The sequence below is a fragment of the Doryrhamphus excisus genome, chromosome 10 (assembly GCF_030265055.1).
Source record: "Doryrhamphus excisus isolate RoL2022-K1 chromosome 10, RoL_Dexc_1.0, whole genome shotgun sequence".
In the NCBI taxonomy this organism is placed as follows: Eukaryota; Metazoa; Chordata; class Actinopteri; order Syngnathiformes; family Syngnathidae; genus Doryrhamphus; species Doryrhamphus excisus.
Window position 1 is genome coordinate 12,835,992 of NC_080475.1, and position 12,529 is coordinate 12,848,520.

At 42.7% G+C, this 12,529-nt stretch overlaps 1 protein-coding gene across 1 annotated transcript in view; it reads left to right on the plus strand.

Annotated features, from left to right (window-relative positions):
* The window catches only part of mtor (mechanistic target of rapamycin kinase), an 84,049-nt gene that overhangs the window by 47,440 nt on the left and 24,080 nt on the right, over positions 1 to 12,529 (plus strand). Inside the window, exons 30-34 of the mRNA XM_058084201.1 lie at positions 1,747 to 1,886; positions 4,256 to 4,356; positions 5,488 to 5,603; positions 10,040 to 10,117; positions 10,325 to 10,432. Coding sequence (XP_057940184.1) covers positions 1,747 to 1,886; positions 4,256 to 4,356; positions 5,488 to 5,603; positions 10,040 to 10,117; positions 10,325 to 10,432 — 543 coding nt within the window. The remainder of the gene's footprint in view (positions 1 to 1,746; positions 1,887 to 4,255; positions 4,357 to 5,487; positions 5,604 to 10,039; positions 10,118 to 10,324; positions 10,433 to 12,529) is intronic.

Genomic DNA, 12,529 nt, shown 5'->3' on the forward strand with positions numbered 1-12,529 from the left:
GACACAGCATGTGGGAAACCCATTTGCTGGTGTGACTTGTTAGAAAAAGAAAAAAAAGGTGTAAGAATAACAAATCTAGCTCTATTTACAAATAGAGTTTTATGTTATATGCTTGTGATTGCTTTTGTCCTATAGTACAAAATACAATATACAAAAAAAAATGTGTGACGTGGAAATATTTCAGGAAATCTGGAAGACCCGGGTTCGATTCTCCGCTTGGCATCTCTGTGTGTTTGCATGTTCTCCTGGTGTGTTCATGGGTTTTCTCCGAGTACTCCGGTTTCCTCCCACATTCCAAAAACATGCATGTTATGCTAAGAGTCCACTGGGCCGGTGCCAGTTGGTGTCAGTTTGCGCCAAAGATTATGTGATTGCCGCGTACTGGCTCACTGTGGCGCCGAATTAATGTTGGCACCAACTGTCACCGGCCCAGTGGACTCCTAGCATCATTGGCGCAACTTGGCTCGCGCCATTACATTCCAGTGGATTCCAATAGGTGGATTGTTTGACATTTGGTTCCACTTGGTGGACAAATTGAAGATTTTAAACATTTTGAAATGTTCTTGCCGACGAACTAAATTTTTGCCGCTGTTATGGGCCACGACAAGCCAGTTGGGAGGCATTTTGAGCCACTGCACGCCACTAGTCACCTTATTGGCGACACTAGGCGCCACAGCAAATTGCCTTTAGCGCCAACTGGCGTCGGCCCAGTGGACTCCGAGCATCATTGGCGCAACTTGGCTAGCGCTATTACATTCCAGTGGATTCCAATAAGCGGATTGTTTCCAAGATTTGGTTCCACTTGGTGGGCACTTTGAAGATTTTAAACATTTTGAAATTTTCTTGCCAACAAATTAAATTTTTGGCGCTGTTATGGTCACCACGAGCCAGTTGGGAGGCAGTTTGAGCCACTGCACGCCACTCGGCACCTTATTGGCGACACTAGGCGTCACAGCAAATTGCATTGGTGCCAACTGGCGCCGACCAAGTGGACTCTTAATATTAGGTTCATTGGTGACTCCAAAAGCAATCTTCACTCGCTAAATGTACTGCAAAAAAGGTCAGTAAGGATAATTCATAATGCCGCCTACAGAGAACATACTAACTCCTTATTTCTAAAATCACAAATACTTCAACTTGCTTATATAGTTCATCTTCAAACAGCTAAAATAATGCATAAGGCTAAAAATAACCAATTACCTCAAAATGTCATCCAATACTTCTCTACAAGAGAGGAGAAATATGATCTCAGGGAAGAACTACATTTGAAACACTTATATGCTAGGACTAAGTTAAAAAGCCATAGCATTTCAGTATGTGGAATCAAACTATGGAATGGATTGAGTAAGGAAGTCAAACAATGCACAACGATGAGCCAATTCAAGAAACAATACAAGCAGTTGATGTTAGCTAAATACTTTGGTACCTGACAAAAAATTTAAAAAATCATAAAAAAACTTAAACTATATTATGAAAGCAGGAAGTGAACAAATGTAACAGTTACTGATTGTAAAAGTACCAGAATTGAGGGGTAGGATTTAATAAGCGTTGCTTCTTCCTACTCCTTTTGGACATGTGGAACTGTGAACTGATTATGTGATGCATTCAATTGTAATCTGATGCATGTTCAAATGGAATAAAACCATTACCATTATATTTCACAAAAATAAAAAAACTTACATGGTGTGCACTTTTTTTATCATGAGGAAAAAAATGTTGTGCAATAACATTTCACTTTCTGCCTAGGAAATCCAAGCCACCTGGTACGAGAAGCTCCATGAGTGGGAAGATGCTTTGGTGGCATACGACAAGAAGATCGACATGAACAAAGAAGATCCAGAGCTCATCCTGGGCAGGATGCGCTGCTTAGAAGCCCTGGGTGAATGGTATGTTATTCAGTTATTGGATAGGTGGTAGAATATGGATGGATGGATGGACTTATGTACAGTACAGTAATATACGGAAGTGATTACACCATCACTTCTCAAGGTACAATACTATAGAAGTATTATATGATGCATGATGGTGGAGTGGTGAGCATGTTGGCCACACAGTCAGGAGATCGGGGAGACCCGGGTTCGAATCTTCACTTGGCAAAGTTGAAGTATATGGTGCCTTTTCCTAACTCGTCCTGACAAAAGTCCCTTTTTTGAAGGGGGTGAAAAAATTGACAAAAATGGTTTCTCCCGAGTTGACCAAAGTAATTCAATCCGGAAAGAATGAACCAGCGGCCGACTTCGACTTCGAGGTGCAGCCACTCCACTCTGAAGGCTCACATTCAAAGAGTATTCTCGGGGGGGAAAAAGACAGTCACGTCAAAAAGATCCAATGACGTGGACAGTTACAGAAATCCTGACGCTAAGCAGATGGCGTTCTACTTATGTAACTGTCTTGTGTCATTGTTGTCAACAGTGTCATTTCGGTAAATGATATAATATATATATATATTTTTTTTGGAACAAAATGATTTTGCTGAAGGTGTGTTTTAATGTTTGTGTTCGGAACAGTAACGGTCTGTTACGTAACGCTTGACAGGGTCACGAGTCAAAGGAGATCAGATTTTTGAGAACACATAGTTTCCTGTCAGGATAAAAAGGATATTGTACAGGACCTTGCTGTGTTAACCCAAAACTGGTGTCAAAGCGCTTAAATACAGTTTCAAAAAAACTAATAATAATACACGTCGGTGTCGAGTCAAATCAAGTCTGTTTTATTTCTTAGACGTTTAAGCCACAACGGAAGCATTTTCTACCGCTTATCCTCATGAGGGTCGCGGGGGTGCTGGACCCTATCATGGCTGTCTTCGGGCTAGAGGCGGGGTACACCCTGGACTGGTTGCCAGCCAATCACAGGGCACATATAGACAAACAACCATTCACACTCACATTCATACCTATGGACAATTTGGAGTCACCAATTAACCTAGCATGTTTTCGGAATATGAAGTACCATTGCAGAGTACACGGAGAAAACCCACGCGTACAAATTCCACACAGAGATGGCCGAGGGTGGAATTGAACTCTGGTCTCCTAGCTGTGAGGCCTGCATGCTAACCACTAGTACACCGTGCAGCCATGATTTGAAACAAACTTATAAAACACTTTTTCACGCCACTGTATTTGTATATAGTATACCATTTATATAGTATTACCAGTATTTATAGTATTTACAATTTAATAATGTTTTTGGAATGCATGATTTTGGAATGTGGGAGGAAACCGGAGCACCCGGAGAAAACCCACGCATGCACGGGGAGAACATGCAAAGGGTAGAATTGAACTCGGGTCTCCTAGCTGTGTGGCCTGCATGCTAACCATTAGTCCTCCTGAAATGGTGGCAAGCCCTCACAAAACATTGTTCTATTTACATAACGTACTTGTATATTAAACAAACTATAGCAATATTATTATTGTAGCAGCTAGCATCAAAAAAAAAATTTATCTTGCGGGCTAACACGACACGTTGCTAATCGCTAGTCTCAGCGTCATTCACAGACGGAAGAGTGGATACCTAGCTTCCCATTTTGCTACAAGACTTAACTTTTTTACCTGAGGACTGGAACACACGTCTCATGCTGGAAGACACAGCCATCCCAATGAGAGCGGACATTTTAAGTGCTGTCAATGCTGCTGTTGTTGTTGACAGAACTAGCATAAGTACGTGTATCAATGCGCCTCGAAAAAAAGTTTCGGTAGTGTATCTTGAAGGTGGAATTGAACTCGGGTCTCCTAGCTGTGAGGCCTGCATGCTAACCACTCGTACACCGTGCAGCCATGATTTGAAACAAACTTATCAAACACTTTTTCACACCACTGTATTTGTATATAGTATACCATTTATATAGTATTACCAATATTTATAGTATTTACAAGTTAATAATGTTTTATTTATTTTAATAATGTTAATAAGAAAACCCACGCATGCACGGGGATACCATGCAAACTCCTCACAGAGATGGCCGAGGGTGGAATTGAACTCGGGTCTCCGATCTATGAGGCCTGCGCGCTACACTCGACCCGCCGTGCAGCCCCCTACTTCATATAATAAAAAAAAATTTCATTCATTTGTATCAAAATAAGTCAAGCTACTGCAACTATTACATGTTATCACTATAACATATACTTCCTCACCCTTTTTGTTCAATACTTTTTTCAATGCTGCAGAAAAACCGATTTGAAACTCACAAATGGGAATATTTTGTTCATATGCATTTCACGCACGTGCTAATTTTTATTGGGTGTTCTTTTTCCTTCAGGGGCCAGTTACACCAGCAATGCTGCGAGGAATGGACTCTCGTGAGTGAAGAAACCCAGGCCAAGATGGCTCGTATGGCTGCTGCAGCTGCTTGGGGCCTAGGTAACTAAATGGATGACTTAAGGCTGTAATAGTACTCCTTAATCACAGTTGGGAATGTACCTCAGTTTTAAGGTCGCGGTTTGGGTACATTTTTGTGTATAGTAAGGCAACAAATCATATTTTTGCAGGGGAATTGGTGTTATATCAATCAATTACACTGCCTTTGTGGGTGCTGGAGCCTATCCCAGCTGTCTTCGGGCGAGAGGCGGGGTACACCCTGAGCTGGTGGCCAGCCAATCACAGGGCACATATAGACAAACAACCATTCACACTCACATTCATACCTATGGACAATTTGGAGTAACCAGTTAACCTAGCATAACCGGGTACAAGCTGTACAAGCTATTAGCTGTATGAGCTTAGTGGGACCAATCACAGTGGAGTGAATGTGCCCGGAGGTGAGCCGTTGGTGGAAAAAATTGAGACAAACCGTTTTGGAAATACAAGGAAATACAGCTGGAATAGGTGCAGATTCTGGAAGATCTAGAATGCGTTCTGTGCGGGTTATTGTGTGTAGCTGCTCTATAGGAGTCCGCAACTCAATACAAAGAGCCAAAAATGAGCATAATAGGTCCCCTTTAATAACTGGGAAACATTCATTCATTTTTCTACTGCTTATCCTCACGAGGGTTGTGGAGGGTGCTGGAGCCTATCCCAGCTGTCTTCAGGAGAGAGGCGAGGTACACCCTGGACTGGTGGCCAGCCAATTACAGGGCACATATAGACAAACAACCATTCACACTCACATTCATACCTAGAAATCCCATGCATGCACGGGGAGAACATGCAAACTCCACACAGAGATGGCCGAGGGTGGAATTGAACTCGGGTCTCCGATCTGTGAGGCCTGTGCGCTAAACACTCGACCACCGTGCAGCCCCCTACTTCATATAATAAAAAAAGTATTGTCAAAAAAAAAAACGCCTCCCTCTACGGTCTCCTGGTGGAGGGAAAACAAGCCAGTCAAAGAGCATCCCTCCGAGCTTTGTGGTCTGTGGTTTTGACTTATATATAAGAACTCTCTCTTACATGTCGTGTTTGTTGTCCATGTGGTATCTACATTATATTACGCTCATCAAAGTTCAAAAGATCATTGTGTCCTTGATTTTTTTTTTTTTTTGTCTTTTTCAGGGCATTGGGACAGCATGGAGGAATATACATGCATGATCCCTAGAGATACCCACGATGGAGCCTTCTATAGAGCAGTGCTAGCCCTCCATCAGGATCTGTTCTCGTTGGCTCAGCAGGTACGGAATGGACGTCCACCCGCCACCCCCATTTACCAGCTATTATTTTTAGAAAACATCTCATAAAAGCAGGCCATGGGAATATGTTATAGTCTCTCAGTGCTCTGGAATTTTCATTAGTCTTTGGAGCAATGCATTCACCTCATTGGACACTGTAAAGACATGTAAAAATGTCTATATGTATATCCCAGACATCATTTAATTCCCTTATTGCCTCATTCTGTTTGCATTTTTTTATAATGTGATCCCTATTCGGTACTGTAAGAGTTATGTAACTCACTTTTCAAGTATAAAATTATCAGTTTTCAGGATCACACAATTAAGGCCTGGCTTTTTACTGCATAGATGATGCTAAAGATGCTAAAGGCTAAGAAATGTGATATTGCACCGTACCCGGAGTGGCTTACTTTGACTTGGGTGCATTGGCCGCTGACAAATGTCTTTTGTTTATACCAGGGGTGGGCAAACTACGGCCCGGGGGCCCACATGCAGCCCACCAAACGTTTGAATCCGGCCCACCAGTTACTTTCAGAGTATTTCAACTTTTAACATGATGTCTTATTCGGTAAAATAAGACCAGAACAAGCCGCTAGTCCAGGGGTGGGCAAACTACGGCCCGGGGGCCCACATGCGGTCCACCAAACATTTGAATATCCGGCCCGCCAGTTACTTTCAGAGTATTTCAACTTTTAACATGATGTCTTATTCAGTAAAATCAGACCAGAACAAGCCGCTAGTCCAGGGTTGGGCAAACTACGGCCCGGGGGCCCACATGCGGTCCACCAAACATTTGAATATCCGGCCCGCCAGTTACTTTCAGAGTATTTCAACTTTTAACATGATGTCTTATTCAGTAAAATCAGACCAGAACAAGCCGCTAGTCCAGGGGTGGGCAAACTACGGCCCGGGGGCCACATGCAGCCCACCAAGCGTTTGAATCTGGCCCGCCAGTTACTTTCAGAGTATTTCAACTTGTAACATGATGTCTTATTCAGTAAAATCAGACCAGAACAAGCCGCTAGTCCAGGGGTGGGCAAACTACGGCCCAGGTGCCCACATGCGGCCCACCAAACGTTTGAATATCCGGCCCACCAGTTACTTTCAGAGTATTTCAACTTGTAACATGATGTCTTGTTCAGTAAAATAAGACCAGAACAAGCCGCTAGTCCAGGGGTGGGCAAACTACGGCCCGGGGGCCCACATGCAGCCCACCAAACGTTTGAATCCGGCCCACCAGTTACTTTCAGAGTATTTCAACTTTTAACATGATGTCTTATTCAGTAAAATAAGACCAGAACAATCCACTAGTCCAGGGGTGGGCAAACTACAGCCCGGGGGCCACATGCGACGCACCAAGCGTTTGAATCTGGCCCGCTAGTATTTGAACTTTTAACATACAAACTGGCAACATGACTTGCAAGTCTGATTTATTGATTATTTATTGATCTTATTTATTTAAAAAAAAAAACTGTAAAATGTAATTAGTTTGATGTGGCCTGATGTTTAAAGTGCTCCTGAAAAAAGGGAAATGAGAATATAGCTGATAGTATGACACTTTTACAAATAAAATTAGACTAATAATTCAAGGCGGACTGTTAGAATTATAAGCGTAAAATAGTGTGAGTGTGTGTGTTATATACTGTTTTTTCCGTCTATAAGTTGAACTTTTTTTCATAGGTTGGCTGTTCCTGCGACTTATACTCCAGAGTGACTTATAAATGAAAAAACTGTTTATGTTACATAGGATTAATTCATTCATTCATTCATTTTCTACCGCTTTTTCCTCACGAGGTTCGCAGGGGTGCTGTAGCCTATCCCAGCTGTCTTCGGGCGAGAGGTGGGGTACACCCTGGACTGGTCGCCAGCCAATCACAGGGCACATATAGACAAACAACCATTCACACTCACATTCATACCTATGGACAATTTGGAGTGGCCAATTAACCTAGCATGTTTTTGGAATCTGGGAGGAAACCGGAGTACCCGGAGAAATGTTACATAGCATCTGATTTGAAATTAGCATCTAATTAGCATCAATTTGAACACAATTTGGGCAAAGTCATATGTGTTGCCAGTTATTAAGACAATAACTTGTTTTCGGTGCATAGTAAATTTCTACTGCAAGCTTTACCAATGACGCACATCCAAGCTAACTTCCTATAGCACTGTTCCTTGACAAGCTATCATAAAAATGTGAGAGGTGACCGAGACGTCCTTGTAGGCCAGGGGCACACAGCTGTTTCAGTCCGACGACCAGTAATTATTATTCCACAGGGAGTGGGTGTAGGCACGGCGTGCCGAAACACCTATGCAGGCATGCACAACAAGAGGAGGGAATTTGCGGATGAGGTTCCAATGAAGCTAGCTTCTTTACGACCACAGTTAGAGCTCTGTTTACTGGGGGTCCTCCTCGGTGGAAATGTGCAGCCCAGACGACTCCTGATAAATTGTAGTGTCTGTATGTATTCTCTTGCTTAAATATTGGGCTTATATATATCATTAAATCATGGTATGTAAGCTGCCGTGTGAATGGTGTCTGCAGAGACAAACATTGGTGTCGAGTCTGTCTGGTGAATAAAACAAGGTTTTGCTGCATGTAGACATTCAACAACTGGTGTGGCTACAAACCATTGGCGGGACAGACAAAACACCTCAAATTGTTCCAAAAAAACACAGCGATGCGCTCTCGGTTTTGGCGGAGCACATGTCTGCATGTTGAGGGTATCGCACGAGGCCAGAAGCAAACATTTGTGAAATCAAAAGAAGTTAAGTGTGAAGATTAGGAACCACATTTGGGAAGACCAGACTGAGCTCATGTTGACATCTAAGCCTTTGCCCGTGCTCCCATCTGCTTTTCATTCCTCATTATTCATTTTGAGTGGCTTGGTGTCAACTAGAATCAGAAGTCTGCTTTCCCGATTCGGTCCTACTGGCCACACCTGGATCTAATCTCTCGCCTAAGAGGAAGGGGGGGGGGGGGGGGGGGCGAGGTTGAGGATGGAGCACAGAGAGCAAGATTGGTCGTGAAAAGGGGATGCGGTAGATGAATCCCAGGAAATTGGACAAGCAGGCGTTTGCTAATGGTAATGCTCAAGCTTGTATTCATTAAAAGTGTTGGCATCCAAGATATGAGATCATCTCAGCTGTATAGGAAGGGCTCACACCGTTAGGATCTAGGCGGTCAATGGCGTCATGGTTTGCCATTTTGGTTTTTAATCAGGCAATATTCCAGGGCAATACACTTATTTTAGCTAAACTAATCTGTCTTAAGACACATTTTTGACACTTTTACCATTCAAAGACAACCCATCCCGAAGTTTTCCTCCAAATGCGCAAACCTCATTATCTGCAACTTCGGCATCGTTTAACACGAGAATACAACATTCTAACTACATATTTTGTTTCAACAGTTAATTTGATTCTTCTTATAAAACACTTAGCAGGACAAGTCCACCCCACTGTGATGTCACAAAGGGCCATTTTTACCACGCCTTTGGAAACAGAGCGTTTTAACCCATCCCAAAGTTTTCCTCCAAATGCGCAAACCTCATTATCTGCAACTTCGGCATCATTTAACACGAGAATACAACATTCTAACAAAATTTTTTTTTTTTCAACAGTTAATTTGATTCTTCTTATAAAACACTTAGCAGGACAAGTCCACCCCTCTGTGATGTCACAAAGGGCCAGTTTTACCACGCCTTTGGAAACAGAGCGTTTTAACCCATCCCGAAGTTTTCCTCCAAATGCGCAAATCTCATTATCTGCAACTTCGGCATTGTTTAACACGAGAATACAACATTCTAACAACATTTTTTGTTTCAACAGTTAATTTGATTCTTCTTATAAAACACTTAGCAGCACAAGTCCATCCCTCTGTGATGTCACAAAGGGCCAGTTTTACCACGCCTTTGGAAACAGAGCGTTTTAACCCATCCTGAACTGCTTTCCTCCAAATGCGCAAATCTCATTATCTGCAACTTCGGCATCGAGAATACAACATTCTAACATTTTTTTTTTGTTTCAACAGTTAATTTGATTCTTGTTATAAAACACTTAGCAGGACAAGTCCACCCCACTGTGATGTCACAAAGGGCCAGTTTTACCACGCCTTTGGAAACAGAGCTTTTTAACCCATTCCAAAGTTTTCCTCCAAATGCGCAAACTGCATTATCTGCAACTTCGGCATCGTTTAACACGAGAATACAACATTCTAACAAAAATATTTTTTTTCAACAGTTAATTTGATTCTTCTTATAAAACACTTAACAGCATATTTAAAGTATGTTTTTAAAGCATGATATTAAAATGTGTGCAGGCTATTAATAGATGTACCGATGTATATTTTTTACGATAACTGCACTAGTAAAGATGTTACTCGTGCAGTTTTGGTGCATGAGAGCATGTTATAAAGTATGTATTTATTTGTTTTTCAGTGCATTGACAAAGCAAGAGACCTACTGGATGCTGAGCTGACAGCCATGGCCGGAGAAAGCTACAGTCGAGCCTACGGGGTAAACAGTCAAATTCAGTCTAAATTATCTGTACAAACTCTTTTTGTTTGACTTTCCCAGAGTTTCCACTGTGTCTTGTATGTACAATTCTTCACCACCACCACCACATGTTCACGTGTACAAGCCGTGTACATTTACAGTATATTGTCTCCCCGTAAATCGTAATATTTGGAATCACAACCCCCGACGCCTTCATGTGTTTCCCAGGCCATGGTGTCATGCCAGATGCTGTCAGAACTGGAGGAGGTGATCCAGTACAAGCTTGTGCCCGAGAGGAGGGACATTATTCGAGAAACGTGGTGGGAGAGGCTTCAGGTAAACCTCAACCCTTCAAGTATGATGTATGAAGCGAGCACACACGGACTTGAACTCACGTGTGAAAAGCTTAAATGCAGCTTAAAAGCAGATGTTGAAAGGTCGACTGTTGCTCAAGGGAGGCATTGTAAGGCGAACATCATACAGTTTGTGCAGACGTGAGTGCACGAGTGCTTTCCTAGCACAGCCTCAGAGTCGCAGTTTTATCAGAGAAGCGTGGAGAACTTCTATTTCCTGATTCTAATGTTTTGTACTGGAAATGGATGGATGGATGGATAGATGAACCATTTTATTATATCTTCACTAGGGACAAGACTAAAGAAATGAAATGTGGATATACTTTAGAGAAGTGGTTCCCAAACCTTTTACAGTCATTTACCCCCTCAGTTATTTTGACCTGAAGCCATGTACCCCCTACTTATGCACACTTGCACAACATTCATTCATTTTCTACCGCTTTTTCCTCACGAGGGTCGCGGGGGGGGGTGCTGGAGCCCATCCCAGCTGTCTTCGGGCAACACCCCGGGTACACCCAGCCAACCAATCACAGGGCACATATAGACAAACAACCATTCACACTCACATTCATACCTATGGACAATTTGGAGTCGCCAATTAACCTAGCATGTTTTTGGAATGTGGGAGGAAACCGGAGTACCCGGAGAAAACCCACGCATGCACGGGGAGAACATGCAAACTCCACACAGAGATGGCCGAGGGTGGAATTGAACCCTGGTCTCCTGGGCTGGAGGAAGCCTTATGCCATCATCCAGGTCCCTCATGGTCCCCCTTCCGCATCCAGAGCATCTGGCCACGGACTTCCGAGCATGACTGCAGCTTGTCTGTAAACATCATATACATGGCTGCGCCCCTGGGAGTCGGCCTTTGCGGCACTGGTGGGGGGGACCTGGATTAATGAGCAGGAAAAGTGGAGTCATCATCCTCCTCTTTCCTCCCATCACGCCCATGTCAAGGAGGTTAGAATTGGCCTCGCCGTCTGCTTCCACTGTACTCGGGGCCCGCCTCGAGGAGGTCATCAAAGAGTGGTGGCATGTCCGGCAGTTCATCATCCATCATGTCCGTCCACCTCGTCGTAGCTTGCAGAGGATGGATGGTGTCCAGGCATACAGGGGTCCAGCAGTGGAGACATGACTGGGGGTCCGCCAGCAACGTTTACTGTAATTTACTAGTCAACACATCGCCGTTATTGTCTTAATAAGTACCAACACAAATGAGTACACATCACGATGAATTTGTTCGAATTGCATCATTTTTTGTGAGCACCGTTGTGATTTAGAAGAGGCCTTAATCCTCTTGGATATGGAATTGAGCATAGTTGCACATGTTGTTATGATAATATCACTGGTGGAGGTGGTGCATGTTACATCTTGCACTCCTCCATTTTTTCTTGAGGACCTCCAGATTCCTTAGAATCAGTATAGAATTACCCCATCCGAGCATATACTGTACTGTGTTGTTTTATTATTATTATTTTTTTTTTTTTTTACTGAAATGTGAGTGGTTTCCCCGCGAAAATGTCTGATTCTTGGGTCAATGTTTCTACTGTACTTCATACCCACACCTGAAGTTACATAACTTACTGTTTTTTTCAACAGTTCATTTGATTCTTCTTATAAAACACAAAAAGCAGGATAAGTCCACCCCACTGTGATGTCACAAAGGGCCAGTTTTACCACGCCTTTTGAAACAGAGCGTTTTAAGCCATTCAGGACTCACTTCCAAATGCTCAAACCTCAAACTTTGGCATCGTTTAACATGAGAATATAACATTCCAATTATATTTATAGGTCAGAAAAGTGGAATAAGAGTTGGAAACAAAAAATTTCCCAACTCACAAAATTCCCTCTGTAGTCAAATTAAGGTAACCTTGACCAGACTTTTTCCCCAATAATAAAAGATGAGTTTTTTTGATTTTTTTTAAACTGGCCTAAAGTCCCTGTCCTACTTCTTTGCTGTGCCTTTTATTTTATTTAATCGTGTCATGTGTCGAAAACCTGTAGGCTGATGTCGTCCACTGCTATTTTTCCAGTCTTTCTGTCAAATTGACTGAACATTGTAAAAAAAAAATTGAGATCC